The 19801-nt window shown below is 40.2% G+C and overlaps 1 protein-coding gene across 4 annotated transcripts in view; it reads left to right on the forward strand.

The window, feature by feature from the left end:
- The window catches only part of syt7b (synaptotagmin VIIb), an 85462-nt gene that overhangs the window by 56200 nt on the left and 9461 nt on the right, over positions 1-19801 (forward strand). For 2 of the 4 annotated variants that reach the window (XM_068593314.1, XM_068594867.1), the window contains 3 exons: positions 1714-2061; positions 5573-5695; positions 18890-19013. In XM_068593314.1, the coding sequence (XP_068449415.1) occupies positions 1714-2061; positions 5573-5695; positions 18890-19013 (595 nt within the window). The remainder of the gene's footprint in view (positions 1-1713; positions 2062-5572; positions 5696-18889; positions 19014-19801) is intronic. The other 2 variants (XM_068595369.1, XM_068594044.1) reach the window with 1 other exon arrangement.

Here is a 19801-nt window from a genome sequence, read left to right on the forward strand (position 1 = left end):
TAATGGATCATTTTATGATCACATCGTTTATGTTATGGCCATCGTGTCTTTTCCATGTCAGTTTAGTATGGCAACAATACCCAGTAACTATAGAGGAAGCCAGTCAGAGGTGCAAATCAGAGCTGTAGCAAATTCAAAACACTTTCGTTGTTGCTTTTCGGAACAAAACAAAGTGGCAGAATTGGCCAATAGATCCCAAACTGACAGGTTTTAAAAGATTTTCAAAAAAGTCTGATTCTATATTTTTTAACAAAATGTGTCTTTGGAGTAATAGTTAACTTCTCGAGTTAGCCTTTTATGTACAAATGCTAACATCCTTGACTTTTTATCAAAGAACCAAGTTGCGGATCTTTAGTTTTGATGATTCAACGGAGTTTCATCCAAATCATGGAAGAGCTCCAGTTTCCCAAGGTTGTGTCTGCAAAAAAACCTTTACTTTTACCATCTCTCCTCTCACCTTAAAACTCTGTGACACGTCTACCCAACATAAATGCAGCAAATTACTTTTTATACATTAATTCACATTTACTCAGACACAATATTATGCACAAATAAAAAACATTCCCATCAAAGCCTGTCCTTAGGAAAGACTTAATGGCGTGCAATATGTATGAGGGAAAGCCTGCATGCATGAGTGCATGTATATGAGCTCTGCTTTGTATTTACTTGATCCAGCATTGCTTCACTCCTCAGGGAACTTGTCTCTTGGCTCTTCAGCAGAGTTAGAGCTCAGTTAGTACTGAAGAACGAGTGCTAACACAACTCAAGTCCAGGCAGTAAATCCTCCCTCACAGCATTAACTCCAGACAGAGCTGTTTAGCACAAGCTTACAGCTATCAGGCAGGGCAGTGATTGAAGGGAGGATAAGCGAAGGAGCATTATTATGTGATTGTAAGAGTAGCAGACCGGTAATTAGAGAGAGCAGCCTTTAAGAATGATGATTGGATGTGCTGTGGAGATGGATTAAAGTGAGGTCTGAGGGTGGAGAAAAGATGAACAGAGGAGATGAAGAGCAGTTGAGCTCAGAAGTGGGAAGGTGGGAAGAGTGGGAATGGAAATCAGAGCACGAGCAGACAGGACCTTAGAGAGACACTGGTGGAAGCAAAAGGCAAGAAGTTAGAAGTAGGTCAAGGCTAATTAAGGGAAGAGGTAACAGACAGAAAAATGTAGAGCTGCAGGTGGATAACAGAGACTTAAGTTAAGTGATAATGATACTTTAACTTCAACTTCCACTGCAGAGGTTTGTTTTGACACCAGTTTGAAATAATTGAATGTTTACATATTGCATGCCAACTCATCCACACTGTCATGCAGCATACGCTTGGAATTCTACACAGTGGTTTTCATATAGATGTTGAACTGTTATCTTAAGCCTTTTGACAAATCTGTTTTTCTTTCTCTCCCTCCTCTCTCCCTCTTTTACTGATCTTATTTGTTGTTTGTTCTCTCTTGATCCCCTTCCTTGGATATTCACTGCGAACACTGTGTTCCCACATTTCATCCTGTGCTGTATTTTTTATTTATTTTTTTACCATTTCTATCTCCTGAATCATCTTTTTGACGTCATATCTTATATTTTAATTTGACTTTCCTCTATTCTAAATCCTTTATAAAACGACCTGCCCTGTCCTGTATGTCTCCTGTTATCTCTAACTTGGATGTCTTCCTTGTTGTATCCGTCTCTGTCCTCGGTGCGCCCATGTGTCTGCTTAGTTTCGGGGACGCTTCCCTCTCGTCTGCTTCCACCCTGGAGCACATCCCGTCCTCAGCCGTGGCGCGCCCTCGGCCCTTGGTCCGGCAGCAGAGTCTCCAACAGCCTCTCACTCATCAGCCTCCTCCGGGTCCAAACGACCCCCCGGTCACCTCTCAGAGCCTGGGCCAGCTGCACACAGGCCCAGGCGGCGGGGGCCATCGTGGGGGCCCGCGCGGAGTCCGGGGGAGTCCGGCTGGAGCCTCCCGGTACAGAGGTGGAGGGGCAGGCCGATCGAGGTCAAATCCTGGCAGCTGGGATCACATGATGGAGCAGATCCGCCACAGAGGGCTAGACGTCAAGTCGTTCTTGTGAGTTTCATGAGGTTTTCTATTTCTTTGCAAAACCTAAAACGTTAACATGTTGTTGAAGCTTTGCAAGAGATGCTTATTCAAGTTAACTGTGGTCATTTTTCAGGGTATCGTTCATATTTATGTTTGTGTCAGATGTTCTTTTCATAGGAAATTTTGGAAGGTCATCCAGTCCATTGTTTCTCTGTCATTGTGTGTTGAGTGGAGGGGATCTGCTTGGTTCTGTTTGTGTGCACTGTTAATTAAACACAGACGACTGAATGCAGAGGTTTACTGTAGATTTAACATTAAAATTGTACCTTATTAGGTAACAAGAGTATTGTATAAATTGTGAATACCTAACTCCAGAGCATCTTACGAAAATCTCAATACATTTCAACTTCTCCAAAGTGCACCTATGAATTCAACTGGATTTAAAGGTTTCACGAGACCCCACTTAACAGAATGGTCTTCTCTATTATTCACATATGTTTATCATCACAACATACATGCACAGTCTAAAGAGCTGGACAACATTGGAAAGTTGTGAAAAAAAATCAAAATTCCTAAACATCTTTAGGAATGCACTCTCACTCGCTACATACTGTGGACTTGAGCCATAGGCTCACAACAATTAGGGTGGGGGGGTGGGGAGGGGTGGTATAAGTATCTTCTCACCCGACAGTTAGCAAAGATCATTACGGTTCTTACGACACTAACCATTTTCCGATCCATTCACTCATGAGTTGATTGGCTGCTGGTGTGCAAAGCCTACTCATTATTTAAAATACCAAGCACAGAGAGCTGATCGTTAATGATAGTTTACAGATGATGTGCTCCACATGGTAGTGTCACGTAAACACCCCCCCCAATCTCCCCTTCTGCCCACAAACACAGATAGTCACACGCGTCCACACACACATCTCTATGGTCCTGTACTTTTTGCGTGTCTTTCCCATTAACCGTGTCCCCAGGCCAGTGCCCTCCTGCCTATGTGAATCATCATTCAAATAAGACTGGGCTCATGTAGGGAGCTGGCATCCCCCATCGTCCCTGTCCTCATGAATCTCACTGGACCAAACGCGTCAGCGTTGACCCTGTAGGGGGAAACACATGTGATCAGTGGAGTATGAACAACCATAAGTTTCACCTTCCACGTGTGTCTAAGTCGGTCACACCGTGTGGCAACCAAACCACCCCGCTTACATTTCAGATCAATAGAGCTGGTGTAGGTGGTAATGATTTTAGAAACCCTCCGGTTGGAGTGCGCGTGTCTTTTGTGGACATCTATACAAATCCGTTCACATTATCGACAGGCACCATGTTGGTTCTGTTTACACATCCCCAGTTGTCTCTCAAGTGCTAATGTGCCCCTATTGTTGTCAACATTGCTTCAACAAACAGCCTCTTGTTAAGGAGGGAATGCAGTACAAAAAGCACATACAGGCTGGAAAATTAGATCATAAGTGTGACATATGGAAGATAAGAGGAAGAAGAAAGAAAATCACGAGAAAAATAAGTAGAAACTGACAATCAATCTGTCAGGCTGAAAATGATACAATCCTATTGCTATTTGAGTGGACTTCTTAGTTATGTGCAAAATTGCACATGTATTAACTTCTCTCATAGTATCTGGCTCATCTTTGCAGAAGTTAAACATGATGATAGACATTTTAATCACTGGGAGACATTTCTCAATTTGTTTCATCCTAAAATAAAACATTGAGTAATTATCAACCTTCTTTGAGAACAATGCTAATCTGCAAAATAAAAGTAGAGAATTGAGCTGAATGTTTTAGAATTATACCCTACAAATTAAGTCAACAGTTTAAGTCATGTTTAAAGATGAACAAAATCATCGAAATTGCCCTTTAAAAAATGACGGTGGTAAAATAAATTCAAAAAGGTTGTCCTTGATCAGCACGCTATGTTAGGGATTGTAGAAAGAGGAAAAGAGCACGGTAGCGATGTATGGGTTGTTATTTTAGGACTCTGAATTACAAGGTTAGTTGTGGGCAATTGTTTATTTGTTAAGGTCATTGTTTGTGTGGCCTCTTGAATTCGCGGTGCAGCATTCTTAATTTAAATGACCTCAGGCATGTTAAGAGGGGAATAACAGCTGAAAATCAACTTGATATGTTTCTTTGTTGCAGGTTTTTTTGAGGCAACCTCAATTTTCATGGATTTCTTTAGCTTTATTTCATTATTTTTCAGGATGTCATTTCATTGCCTCTCTTTTTTCTCTCTGACTCAATCCAAACACTTCTTTTGGGTTTCTGCGTTTCTATTTTTATACATGGATTATTCTAGGAAAAAGATAACAAAGGATGATAAAGCAATGGAGACATCAGTGGTTCTAAGCCTTTCTGCTAACTATGCTAAATTCAGCCAACACAGATTCAATGAATACCTGCAGTGGATTAAAAAAAAATGCTCCTGAAAAATTGGTTCTTGTAAGAACACAGACTGTTTACTGATGCATCACACAACCTCAATTAATGTAATGATGAATTATAGGGAAATGTAAAAAAAAAAAAAAATGAACAGGTTATAAAGCGCATGTTGTCACATGATGAATATCCCTGGTATCATCCAATGTATTTTAATTAGACACAGTATTATGCTGGAAAACAGTTGATTTTAGAAATGCATGGGGATATATTATGACAAATACAACATCATGCCAGTGTTAAAAAACTAAAAAACTAATTAATGCAGCAAAATCACCTGATTCTTATACTAATGTTACAGCGGTTGGTCTATTATTAAGTAGTCATAGGCTACCCACATTAAGAAGGTAATAATTCAAAGCCTGGATGGCTTTTAATAGCACTCCCTCAACCTCACAGAGCTGGTTAAGGGAGTGAGAAAGAAAAAAATGTCTTTTCAAGCTCATTTAAGCAAGTTTTCTTCTGACTCATAATACAGTCTAACTTGCTAATCCAAGAAAACAGAAAGCAGACAGCTACATAAATGATTTGTGTGAAGAACCATCACTGATGATAACAATGGCAGATTGTGTTTGAATATGCACCCATTGCAGAGACCCAACCTTGGACGACTTGAAAGTTTAATGTTATAATTAATGTAGTATACAATAGTATAAGCAATGGCAAACCATGCATGCAGTAAAGTATCACTCAAGTGTTGATAAAGTTTGTATTGTTATCTCAATCCACTCCGTAGAACACAGCTGTTGTAGTTTAGATGCACTGCAGTGTTAGGTATAAATTAAGTATTTGTTCAAATGAAATAGTGTCCTCACAACAGTCTACCACCTTCCTCCCACTCTCTTTGTATGTGAAATGAATGTGTGCTGCATGTGTTTCTGTCACTGTCTGTTGGTTTCTTTGTGTGTGTGTGTGTGTGTGTGTGTGTGTGTGTGTGTGTGTGTGTGTGTGTGTGTGTGTGTGTGTGTGTGTGTGCGTGCGTGCGTGCGTGCGTGCATGTGCGTGTTTATGCGGGTATGTCCCTGTGCCGATTTGTCTACACACCTGTGTGGTCTCGTGATGTCTTGTTTGTCTGTGTCCAGTGAGGGGAAGATGGTTGTTCTGTCTCTAGCAATCGGGCTGGCTGAACAGGATGACTTTGCCAACCTCCCAGATCTGCAGGAAGCGCCAGACAGCAATGAAAACGAAACCACACCAGAAAAGAGGTAACGAGAGAAAGAGAGAGAAGTGGAGAATTATTTAGGCAAGTAGATGAGGGAGCTGTTATTCTTATAGTGGAGAGGTATGCAATGATGTAATGACTTGCAATTTGAAAGTGTTTGCAGGACTATTTATTTATTTCCATGTGTCAATGGAGCGGTCCAGAGTGACATGAAGGATCAAAGGCTGTATAGTCTGAAATGAAGACGTCACTTTGATAGGGAGGGGGGAGGAGGGGGAGGAGGGTAGGGGGGGGATTTATTTGCAAATCTGTCCTCAGGACATTAAAGCATGACATGTCCTTAGTATTCTGGTGGCACTGCTTAATACTGCTATTTGTTTTTCTCTACCTCTAATCACAATGTTCATCACTGAACTAAAGACTCCTCTTTGTTTGTTTTCCTTTATGTTACTATGTTCGGCTATATGTTCACCTCATTTTAGGTCCACTTGTTCCTTTTATCATGTCCTCTATCTGTGTTCTTCCAGATCCAGATCTTTTGAAAAGCTTATCTGCAGCTCTTTACTGTTCGAGACTGTGACTTGCGGGCACAGGAGAAGGGCACCCTCATTATTTAGTAGTGAGGTTTCTCACATGAAACACTTGTCTAACCTCTCATCTCTCAGTGATCTCAGAGCAGCTGTCAGAGACTAACACAATTTCTCAGCTGGTGAACAAAGGACTAAACCGACTGCCCTCTTATCGTGTCAGAGTGTTTGAGAGATAAAGTGCTTAAGCCGCTGTTTTCACACTAGTAGGCTGAGGATAAACTTGGGTGTAGTCCCACATAACAATAATTTGCTCAAAACCTATCTGCAATGCATCCGAGTTCTAACTAGGTCATCTCAGATTTGTATTTGTTGAGGAAAAATAGCGGTCTGTCTGAGAAGAAGAGAACATTTGTCTTGTTTTTGATGGTATTGCAACAATTAGAACCTTTTTTTATGCTTGGGAAATTTAATTTAAAATGGGGGTCAGTCAGGGTATGAGGGCCAGCTATCTCTTGTCCCTCATCATCCTCTCTGCCCTCACTGTCTGGGGGTCTGTCAAGCACCTAACTGTAGTCACAGCCAGTCAGCGAGCCTCTACCCCGAGGGTTTGCGTGGGCCAAGTTGTGTATTGTCCTTCCACAACTAATAAGAACTCTCCATCATCATTTCTGTCCATCTCGCTCATCTGTGTGTCTCTGTAGTTTCGTGGTAAGCTCTCTGGGCCCGTCCGGCCGTTTTCATAGAGCCCAGCAGACTGAGAACGATGTAACAGGATGATCCGGGCAAGAATATATGAGACGAGACAAGACACAGTCAGACAGTGAAAGAGAGACACAAAGACACCTTTGTGCTCAGCTTTCGAGAGAAATATGCTATAATATAAAAATAGACAGTCCCCTTGAGGTTTGGGATTCTGTTGGTTTATTAATGAAATCTAATACAGCTCGCAGCACAAATATCTACAAACACTAAATCTGATAATAGAGATTGTATGAAAGCTGTGTGCGCTGTGTTACGTTCCGTCTAAATATGGACGTGAGACCAGCAGACCAAATGAAACTCTTGCTTTTAGAGGTTTAGCCATTCATAATTAAAACTGCATGAAAGGTCACATATCATGTTCATTTTTAGGTTCATACTTGTATTTTAGGTTCCTGCCAGAACATTGTTTACATGCTTTAAGTGGAAAAAAAAACACTCATTTTAGCATCTGTCTGAACCCCTCCGTTACAACACCCAGTCTGCTCAGATTGGTGTTTTTTTCCTGTCTTTTGCATCTGCACTGTTGCCATCTTCCCCTTGTCACTGCAGCCTCGGTCTCCCTGTGTGTCAACTACATGGAGTTTAGTGGCACTTCTATCGTTTAGTGTAAAAGAATATAAGAGGCTAAAAAGGGAACTACATCATTATTCTTTATCAGTTCATCACTACCAGCAATCTCTTTCACATGTTGCACAATATAACATTGTAGTTGTAAAAAGAATGTTGATTATTGCAGCTTGGATGTTTTTGTTTTTTTCATCAATCAGTCGTCACTAATCACAGGTGTCTGGAAACCTGTAGTCAGAAATCCCTATTACCTTGTGAATCAGTGGTTTTGTATCCGTTGTTCAAAGTGAAATATGGTTAAATAAATGTAGAGTGGAGGCAGAGACTGTAGTGGCGTGCACTTAAACTCTGAGGAATGCTCTTCAAAGCTTGCAACGTACAACTCAGATATAATCTATGTTCATCCCCTGTAACTAATTTACAACCTAAAACACATAAACACACATATGTATTTCTCTCAAATGTTCTTCACAAATTGGATTCATGTTCATGACAACGTGCTCCAATGTCTGCCAATATCCAACAACTTCATACAATCATTTAAGAGGAGTGGGCATCAGTCCACAATCAACAACCTGATCATCCATGCAGCCATTTTCTGAACCGCTTATCCTCTCTTAGGGTCGCGGGGCAACAACCTGATCAACTCGATGCAATAGATGTGTCGCACTGTATGAAGCAAATGGAGGTCACGCCAGATACTTACAGATTGTTTGGGGTATATGTGACCAAAAAAGTCCTTGTGAAATCCAAATACATTCATTTTTTCCCCCCAAGCTAAACCTGTGTCGTAACCAGGACACACCTGTATACTATCGATTGCTGTTTAATCAGCATCTTGATTAGCCACACCTGTCAGGTGGATGGATTATCCTGTTGCTCACTAACAAAGTTTTAGAGAAATAAGCCGTTTGTTTGCATTGAAACAGTCTGAGATATTTGATTTCAACTTGTGAAAAATGGGAAGTAAAACAAAAGTGTACAGTGCACTCATATGCACAACTCACATACTGATTGCTGAGTAAAATCATTCCTGAACAAATTTACTGAGTTCATTATCATCAGCGTGTTGTGTCTGTGTAAAAGGTTTAATGTTAATCTGTGATTTGGGATGCAGAAATAGTCCGAGCTGTTGTCTACAGAAGCTGTCTAATACAGCTTTGAGATCTCAGAAGACACCAATGCAGCTGTGATTTCATTTAATTTTATTATTGTCAATGAACACATTTGGTTTCTTGCTGATCTGTTATCTACAGACAAAGCCAGTGTTTTCTGGCTCTGCGCTAAGTGAAAGGTCCTCTAATCTCCTACGTGCATCTTGTTATGTAAGTCAGTTTGGGTCCCTGTGGTTAGCCGGTCAAAGCCCTGTGGTTGACTGGACATAATCACCCACCTGCAGATAACTATGATGGAAGCTCTCAAGCTGCTGTTGCACAGCATAGCTGAATCTTAATGAGCTCAGAGATTCACCACACACAGAGACGCAATAGGGAAATAAATGTGAATAACCCCTAAAGAGCTTATTGGCCCCGGAAAACCTCCACTTCGAACACTGAGATTGTAAAAGCTTTAAAAATGTGCAGTGCTTTGTGAAATGGAGCATTTCAAAGACTGCTTCCATTCAATTTAAAGCAAGAATGCATTGTGTCCACACAGACTGTTAGTGAAGGGAGGTTCAAATATCGATTGTGAACCAATATGCATGAGGTCTAGAATATATTTGTACATGTGTTGCTTTCACATTTGTTAGCCAGGACCTTCTACAATAAACCACTGATACTGAGATGTTTGTTCCATTGTCAACACTGCTAAATGCCTTGGTGTGGTATAATACAAGTGCTTTCAGTGTGATTGACCACTCAAAACCATTAACATGCATCATGTTAGCACAAAAAATAGACGCTTAAGAGAAGCTGGAAACTCTCGCAGGGAAGAAACAAGAGAAGACAGACCTCAAAGACATGATCGTTTGGATAAGTGTCTCGGCAGTAACACTGAAAAGTCAACTCTGCACACTGTTCTCAAACAGCATTTATATAGAATATGTTATGAGTAAAAATAATAGGCTCCCACACACTGTCAACACTTATGGCAAATGTCAAGGACTATGTTAATCCTAAGCAACCTTTGTCAGGGTTTTTCCCTGCATCATGTTTGATGATGCTGTTTATTACTAATACTCACAGAAATAATATAGAAAATAACATTTCTATGCTAATATTTATGTGGGAGTGTATTCCTTCAGCAGGGAAGTAAAGTGTCTTCTTGTTGTTTCTTGGCTGAATTGATTACATTTTAATTGGGTTTGTAACTGTAGTTTCAGATCACAAAAATCATAAGAAAGACATCAGATATTCAAGCTTTAAAGTCTTCAAAGGGAATGGATGACTCCCGTTTTAAACTCCAGTTCTGCCAACAATATTGCATACATGTCGGATATCCAAGGTTATGTATCCTGGATCACGTGGTTATATATTTAATAAAAGACAGAAAAGATGCAATATAGTTTGAAAGCTGCAACAGAGCTTTATAAATAAATAGATGGCTATTTCTTCTAGACTGTAAGTCCATTCAATCATTTGATCCAGAGAAAAATGATTCTGTAATTTTCCATTTGTGCGTAATGTACTATGATACACAGGGTTTCACACTGAAGTGTTGTTGGGCAGCATGATAATAAAGAATGTCTCCATAGTCAAGGACAGACATGAAGGTTGACTGTAAAATACCTTCATGGTTGGAAGAAGACAGACATCCTTAAATTCCATACAAGAAGCCAAGTTTGATTTTTCATTTTTGCGTCAAATGTTAAATATTTATTTTGAATGACAGACTGTTGTCAAGTCAAAATGTATATGACTCAGCGAGAGTAATGTGAGTGTCATTTAAAGTTTAAATGGCAGGAAAGTCAGTGTCTCTACTGGCTATGTTAGACCTCTGCACAACACACCCCCGTCCCTCCACCCCAGCCTGGACTTCTTCTCTCTCAACTTGTTTTTAATTATTATTTTTGGACAATCCTTTTTAATAGTGTGTGTATGTCTATATTATGTTGTATGATGTCTTGAGCTATTTGGACCCTGAATTTCCCTTTGGGGATCAATAAAGTAATTATCTATCCATCTATCTATCTATCCATCTATCTATCTATCTATCTATCCATCTATCCATCTATCCATCTATCCATCTATCTATCTATCTATCTATCTATCTTTTCTCCATTTAAACTAGTCTGATGAATATAGTGCATCTATATATTGTGTATATCACATAACTTATATTTGCTGAATGGCCAAACACTAAGTTATTAAGTAGCTTATGTTTTCTTTCCGCACCCAGAGTCTAAACAGAACATTGTTTAGTAGATTTTCATTGGGTTCGAGAATAAAGAAAACAAGAATAAACAAAGTTTTCTTCACAACATTTAGAGCATAATAAGATATAGTGGAGCAGTCTACCTAAGAAGACAATGAAGTGACTCTCCCTCTGTGTTTTCTTCAGGGAGCTTCTCTTTGGTTTGCTTTCTTAAGCGGCTGGTTTGTGAGTGCATGCGAGTCTCTCTGTTGCATCTCACTGGCTTGCTAATGGCCACCGTTCTGCACTGCGCCTGTTACCACTGATAACGCCGTCCTGACCCACTGATCAACAGTACGATACATTTGATTGGCGCTGTTATTTGAGCGGTGGGTGTGTCCATTGTTGGTCGAGTCTCATTAGGAATCAGAGCTCTAATCTTGGCAGAGGTATAACTTCATCCTGCACTCGCTGAGTTGCAGAACGCCAGACTGTACAGTATTAATCAAGCAAGTTGTTGCCACCCTTTATCAGCTGACATATCCAACTCCATCCATTGTGTGTCTGAGCCAGCAATCACCATGAGTCAAGCCTCCCAATGGCTCTGCAGGCCAGCCACTGGTCCCCATGGCAGCCTCTGGAGCCCGCAATGGCCCAGGAGAAAAGATGATTGGAAAGAAAAAGCGATATAGGTCAGCACAAACAAGGCATCTTTTTGAGAAAAAAAACTGTCAGATCTAAGTCTGGAGCTCATTCACCATTTCCCTGGTTCCTGCCTGTGGCTACGAGCAGGGAGTTGATTTAAGAAAGCCCATGAAAGAAAAGTGAGGGGGACATCACAGCAAAGGTGACAGTGAGTAGTGGATTGAACAGGAACGAAACGGTGTTCTTGAAGTCATTTAACACATTTTATTGACTTGTATCTCGATTTCTGAAACAGATACGTTATCAATGCAGGTTATTTGTGCATGGAACACTTTATTTACAAAATCAGCAACTCCCCAGTGGATAAATATCAAGAATAAGGCAGCAGAAGTCTATTTGAAGAGCTTCAAACCTGTCGAACACTGTAGATAGCTCCATTAGTTGTATTAGCCTGCGTGTTGAGGAGGGCGGTGACCGGGTGATTTGTCCCTGTTGGTGTAGAGCGCTGAGTGGACTGACATTGTGGCCTTGGCCTCATCCATCATGGGGCATGGGACCTATATTGTGTTTCATGGTCTCCTCGGGCTAGTGTATGATCAGCAAGACCCAGATACAGTAATGTTTATGGAGACACACTTCCTGTCCAGACCCTGCTGGTAACCCTCATCCCTCATGTTCTCACCCGTCCATCCACTCTGCCTCCCTCCCCCTCTGCTTCCCATTCATCTCCCAATCCCCTCATCAATTTCCTTTCTCTCCTCCCCAGCCTTCATTTTATTTCCCAATAAGACGTTGTCTTCTCATCTCTCCTTTATTTCCTCTCTCTACCTTTGCCTCCTCTCTCAATCTCTCAATCTTCACGCTTTATTTAATTGCATTCATTAAACATATATTTTATTCTTATGCCAGTTTGTCTCCCTCTCTTTTTCTCTTTTTCCATTCCACTATCTCCTGTTTTCACCTGATCCACCCATTCCTGAGGGTGTTGACTGGATTTGTGATAGGATGATGTCACAGTACGCCCCTCTGTCAGCGCAGATGACTGTCAGCTCGGCCAGACTCTGATAAACCTGCTCCTTGTGGGCAGTTTTCATGCATCTGTATACAGTATGTTTACGCCCATGAGCTTTCTGTAACATCCCTGTATCAGTCTGTGCTAGTATAGTAGTGTGCTATATACCCACATATAGAAACAGATATATTAGAAACCCATTCCCAGCTTTGTTTCTTACAGGTTATATTAGTTTATATTGTTTTCCCCAATCAAGCCTTTATGAAAATAAATGCAATAAATCTTTGTTACTTTATAGTTTATCTTATATCCCAAGGCACGTTATCATAATTATTTTTGCATGACTTCTAGACAATGATAACTGAAACTGATAGAGGGTGAAATACCAACCAAAATGAGCTCTCCGATCTGCTTTCTATTAGGTATAGTTCATCTCTGTGATCAGTATTTAGTCCGTGCACAGTGGACTCAACACATTTCTAATAAATTCATAGAGTTGTGAAGAATCTTCTCATTAAATTTGTATAGAAATTACATTTCTATACAAATTTATTTTTGCAATTACATTTTGATGAGAAACATTCGGAGATTATGTTCACTGGCAGCGTTTCCTTTTTTTTTTTTTTTACATAGAAAGTGGTCCATTTTTACACAGCACATAGGTCATGGGAGTAAGTCAGGGTGAACGATGGGGATTCAAAGCACAGGACTTTGTTACGAGAGACTTTTCTCTGTGGCTTGGATCCAACTAATAGTCTAAATTCATCTGTTGCACAAAGCCGTCTAATTATAGACTACTTTAAATAGGTGTTGCTATGAATCCTGGGTAAATTAAGACTTTTTCCCAAACTTAAAAAATGTAGCTTACCCACCTCAAACCGCTCAGCACTTTGTTCACTCCAGCTGAAAATGTTTGCAGTCAGCAAGAATTCAACGAGGCCGAAGACGTTTTACAATTCAGTGAACTGAATTTTAACAATACCAAAAAACAACAACATTATAATAACATCATAACAGAGCTGAGATGCTGTGGCTTCTTAATGTGATAGGAATCATTACTTCTACAAACCATCGGTCAGGCTCATAGTTAGTTTCTTTAGTCAAACAAAACCGAGTGACAACGTCCTCACTGCTGAATATACTTCCAGTACATTACTGCAGCCTGTAAAATGTTTTCCCCTCTCATTACTCGTTCCATAATATTGTGAACAAACCACAAATTATGACCCGAATACTAGAATACTGTATTATGTGAGACCATCCCCTGCGTCTTATATGGTTTGGGTCAGTCAACAAAAGCACACTAGAGTTGGGGAAGTTAAAATGTAAACACATTCGGTCTCATACTTCAAGTCACTGTTGATTTTCTAATATAAAAACCAAGATCTTTCCCGAAACGTAAACAAATGAGCAATGCCTCAATATAATCAGCAACGCTAACTCCTGCTTCAGCTGCTACGACATTCTGAGATTTATTTTCAAAATGTGCATACTATGTTCATTAAATAATCAAAATGATTTGTCTTTGTACATATGTGCATATTACACATAATTCTAAGACACAGGGTTGTCTCAAATGCAAACAGGTGAAAAAGTTATTTGTCAATAAAAAAAACCCTTTCACGTCCCTTGAAATGCAACTTATTTTGAATATGCTGTACATATCCTACGTATTTAGATCAGTTAAAGTAAAACATCAATACACATATGCACGTTAATGGAGTGATGTGCTTCTCATGGATCATAGAAGACATATTCTGCTGAATGTTTCTTCTGCTCAGCATGTGATAATGGTTTTATTTAATTCAGTTCTTCTCACTCCTCAGTTTGTTTTGATATAGAGAAAATAAAAACTCCATGTTTGCTTCATTAAATGTGCAGAGATACTTAACTGCCATTTCTAAGCAAACAGATTGCTGCTAAAGTGTCTTGTGTCCCAGCTACGCGGAGGCATGCAGCAGGACAATATGGTTGCAAAAAGATTGACACGTGTGAAAACACAAACACGATGATCACAATTCTTGCACCTTGCTTTGCCCGCTCTAAATCTTCTGTAAGGACGTTGTCTCTTGTTCTTATTCCTTGTAGCGAGACCTCGGTTTTTCTTTTTATCCAGTCACTTCCCCTGATATTACTTCCATGATATACTTTTACCAAAGCTGGGTAAACGAAGCATGTTCTTTTCATATATTCAGTCTCTCTTAATCGATGTTGAACAGACTTTCCAACAGACAATGGCGGAGAGATAACGAGCCTCTGCATTGTCCCCTGGGATGTAATGACCTGCTTTGTCCAATTACGCCAACTATGGCTTACAACTCAGTCCCAGGTTGAGGCCATCAGGCCAAAAGTCAGGGCTTTGAGTTTTGATGTGTGTCAGATCAAAGTGGTCGTTCTCCAGAGATTTTGTCCCTGAACTCTCGGAGATTGTGTGTGTGTGTGTGTGTGTGTGTGTGTGTGTGTGTGTGTGCTCATTTGTTTTGTTATAGACTTGCCGTTATATAATTTGCATTTCCCATCAAAACAGTGAGGTGCAGAGTTAGATTAGAGCTGCTTCAGTCGGATGATCCAGACTCTTTTTTATGAGCAGAAGAAGGTTACTCTGTAATTGTTCATTTCTGTCGCCGCCTGGAGTTATGAGTATCATAGCTGGAGGTTGTTCTGCACTTTTTGGGGCATTTATGAATCAGCCATTTTACACCGTGCGCGTTTACATGCACCCAGTGGTGTGAGGGTCACAGGGGGTTGAAGAAGTGGAGCTGTGAGGCAAGCTTGTGTTCCAGGAGTGCGTTTCAAAGGCTTTCTAAATGCGTGGTCCCTTCGCCCCGTGGCCTTTTTGCTATTTTTAATATATGCTCATCTCTGTGGAAATTCCTTGGATTTTTACTGCCCTCTTTTTTTAGGCTCATGTTGCCATGGTTACTGCAACCCTGTGCAAAACCCATGATGGTCGTGGTTACAACCTGAAGTGGGAGCACACTTTTTGGTAGTCATGGTTACAACAACTTCTAAAGAACACATTATGTAACTGACGGGATCGTCACCAGCACGCGGAACGACGCAACTCATAAATTGATAAATGTGCACACATTTTTTTACTTTCTAATAGCTACACAGATGTTGACTTCATGTCTAGTTGTGACGGTGAATCAAAAAAAATAACTGGAGGGAGTATAATTTACTTGTTTTTAGTGACAATTAAGAATTCCTGAGTGTCACGCACGACAAAATGGCTCCTCATGGTCTGTTACCCAATTTGAAATGTTATCATATCACATTATGCAGTGTGTGTGCGTGTGCGTGTGCGTGTGTGTGTGTGTGTGTGTGTGTGTGTGTGTGTGTGTGTGCGCGCGTGCATGTGCGTGTGTGTGTGTGACGGTGAGTAAATATGTATATTTACATGCATGGATGGACTCACCTCAGTACCACACCCGATATCTCAATGTCCCGCCGGCCGTTGCTGTGTCAACAGTCTCAATTCGAGGACACTATGTGCATCAACAGCAGGTCTTCATTTGCCTTCCATGACAGCAGACGTTAATCTTTGATGACGATGACAAACAGACACCACAACTTCGACAAATCCTCCAGGAATGCCGGGTTTTGATGCAACAAGTGTGTTATTATTATGTTGATTTATCTCCAGTAAACGTATCAGTGTCCCCAAAACAAAAGAAGACAATAAAGGCAGAAACTCCTGTGCGGAAAAAAAAAGAAAAAAAGCAACACAATAACACATTGTGGCATGAAATCTTTGTCTTTGTAAAAGACATATCATGCAAACAACCAGTAAATAACTGCAATTGTACACCTGCAAGAAGCGCAATGCACACAAAAAGTCAGAAAGAAAGAAAGACAAAATATGAAACGAAATCAAGCAACATATTGCTGTCCTTTCTTCAGGCAGAGAACCTAACAACACATCAGAGAACCTGTGTCGTCCTATGAACTCATTACTCGTCTCAAGATACACACACATGGATGTGTGAATACTGTTACACAATATACATAAGATGTATTTTCACAATGTATAATGTGGTTTCATGTGGCTGCTTCATATTTATGTTTCCATCTTCAGTCAGTGACGGGTCAGTGACAGGTACACATAAGCTGTGTCATTAGCAATGATTCTGTTTTTAGCTGATAAATTGGTCACAAAGATGAAGTGAAAGTATTACTTTAAAAAAAAACTCTCTGGCGTTTATTGTCTACTGATGTCACAGACGTCGTCATCAGGTTTCCACCCGGTTAACGTTCAGTTCTTGAAAAGTGTTTTTTGGATCAGTTTTATCATGTCCTGTATCTGCCTTCCCAATGAGCACCCATTTGCTTCAATTAAGATGAAAAAGAAAATGTACAATACCAGCTCGGTTTTAAACCAGTGAAACTTACGGTCTTTGGCTTTTCATCAAATCTATATAAGAAAATTGAATGGTAGGCTCTGTGCCCCCTTTTATCAACTGGAATATTCAGAGCACTGAATATGTTTATAGACCCTGCATGATACATGCAGGCCCATATGAACCACCATGGTTTATATGCAGTGTGTTAAAGTAAAGCATGTGCTCTGTATGGCTGGGTGAAATGAAACAAAGACGATTCCCGGCTGTGGTTAGGTTAGGTTGATTGTTCAAGATGCATGTGTTCTCTGTCTTGTCACTTCGGCTGTCACTGTGCCAACCCTTCCTGTAAGTAAGATCTTACAGGCTTATTTGACATATATATGTTGTCCTCTAGAGTCAAAGTGGGGAATGCCTTTAAAGGCCTGTCTATGTGGTACCTGAATTGAACTGTATGGTGGGGAGAAGACGATGGAGAGGTACATAAATAAAAAAAAACAATCCTCATCTTAAGAACTTCACAAAGGATCATGTAAATGTACTACAGTAGAAGAGGGAGCAAACTGAGTGGCACAGCGAGACCAGGTGTAAGCAATCACTTTAAGGTAACACATTGTTCCCTGATGTGTTAGGGGTTGATGTTAGAAGCTCTAATTGAACATTTTCACCTTTCTCTGCGAACATCTGTTTGACCTGTTACAGAATTTATGTCTCAGATGTCTTTATCAGCTGATACAGAAAATAGTATGCCTCTGAAACGACGCGGCTGCATTGTTTCCTTTCTGACCTGCAGATCACAGGAACTAAAGGCAGTGTGACAAATCTGTTTCTTTTCTCTTCCACACCACATCTTTTTCTCCTCCTCTCCCTCACTCTGCTTTTACTTTTCTCTTTGCTGCACAAACCCTGTCCATCTCTAACCCTTCTTCACATCCGGCCTCCAGTTTTTCTTATTCATATAACGTGTCAGTTGGCTTCCTTTCCTCTTTAGATTTGTTTTCCTTACTTACTTTAATTTCTCGCTCAGCTTATGTGTGAGTTATTGTGTGTCTCACAATAATTTCTCCGTAACCTCCCTTTGTTCATTCTATTAATCCTCTGAATCTTAACAATCACAAATCCTCTCCTTCACTTTTCTCAACCTCTGTGCAGAGATAAGTCTTCAAATGCCTCTTTCCTTCTCAGATCCTATTTCCCACAATAGTGTCTTCTAATCTCACGTCTGTTTTTACCTTTTGTGTTTCACAGCTCACCTGCTTCCTTGCTCACTATCTCGGTGTCTCTGACTCTTTCTGATTGTTCTTTCTGAGTCATGTCTCTCACAGCGATAAGTGCTCATTAGTCTTATTTGTCAATGCGCCTAGACAAGTATCAGATCTTTGTATTTTCCCTGTTTATGAAATTGTTAGATAAAATGAGTCGGGAGTCATGTTTACCAATACTAATTTTAGTATTTTCTATTTTTCTACCTTGTTGTTTCAAGGATTATCAGTCAGATGTATTGTTGTCCTGTAGGTATTGTGTGTGTGTGTGTGTGTGTGTGTGTGTGTGTGTGTGTGTGTGTGTGTGTGTGTGTGTGTGAGTGTGTGTGTGTGTGTGTGTGTGTGTGTGTGTGTGTGTGTGTGTGTGTGTGTGTGTGTGTGCACACAAAACATTGAAGTGATAGTCTGCCAATTTTTTTTCATACGCTTTCATCTTTCTAACCAAGGTTAGGATCAGAAAACAAATACCACTTCCATGTTTGTACTTGTAGAGTGGCGTAGCATGATGACTGCTGCAGTTTCCAGGAGACTAAAATATCAGTTTTTATATTTTTCAAGATTTTCTCGCAAAGGAAAATTTCTTCCACAACATTTTGGAACCTTGTTGCTTCTATTCAGCTACAAGAGCGTGAGAAAGGACGGCTACGGATATTTAACCTGGCTTACAATTGATGTTGCATGGGCTCAAGGTCAAGTTCTCTCTCACCAAACCTGCAGAAAACATTTCTTTGTTCACAGAGGAAATTTAAATTATTTAACAGGAAAAGACCCATAATAATGAGCATATTTATGTAAATATGGGTGTGTTTGTGTCTATTTTAACAGGACTCCGGGTAACAAACCAGGCAACAGCCCCAGAGGTCAGACTCCAGATGAGAGCGGACGCCGCCACGATGCCAACTCCTCTGTTTCTGACTTGGCCAACTCCGTCACCAGTGACATGCTCATGGTAACACACGATCTGAAGCCTCATAAGATATGTTTTATTGATTCACCACTAACTCATTTGTGATGTGTTTTCTGCATCGCCAACCTCATCTATATAATAAGACGAGGGAGACTGCTATCAGCAAAGCCTTTAAATCACAATAAATGAGATAGCTGAGAGACGTGAGCGGTGCTTCATGATCACCTTTCCTCATCTGAGATGAAGGTTAGATGCACGCATTGAGACACTGAAGTGGGCGATGAATTAGGGGTGTTGACACAACAATAATCTAAAACACAAAAATATGACTTATTGCAGCCAGACCTCGGGTTATATTAGCTCAGGTGACATTTAGCAATGCACACAAGCCTCCTATATCTTTTATATATTTTATGCTCATCAGCTTTGATTTTAAGTTGCAGCAGCTAAGCTCCTCCTGATATGGTATATTTTGGTATTTTTCAAGATTTATGTTCATATTTTTTGATAGCTCTCTCTAACAATATTTGACTATATTGGTGTCGGTGTTGCAAGTCCACTGTCTTAGAACTCTGGTCTATTTTTTGTAGTTTTGGCCGTCACTCCTGTCAGTGATAATATAATTGTACTTTCTCAATTGAATTGCTGTGATCTACAGACATGGCACTATTGCTGAAGATATGTCCATTAGGTGAGAAACTCAAACAATCAGATCATCATATAAGAAACACAGAGGTTTACCAAAGCAAGTATTGAGAAGAAAACCGTAGTCGTTTGTAAAAAATCAATCACTATTTACTGAATTTTTCAGTAATGTTTTCATTTGTAGT

Source organism: Clinocottus analis, unplaced genomic scaffold (genome assembly GCF_023055335.1).
Source record: "Clinocottus analis isolate CAN_PGR_092001 unplaced genomic scaffold, fCliAna1.0.p SCAF_1, whole genome shotgun sequence".
NCBI classification, from domain to species: domain Eukaryota; kingdom Metazoa; phylum Chordata; class Actinopteri; order Perciformes; family Cottidae; genus Clinocottus; species Clinocottus analis.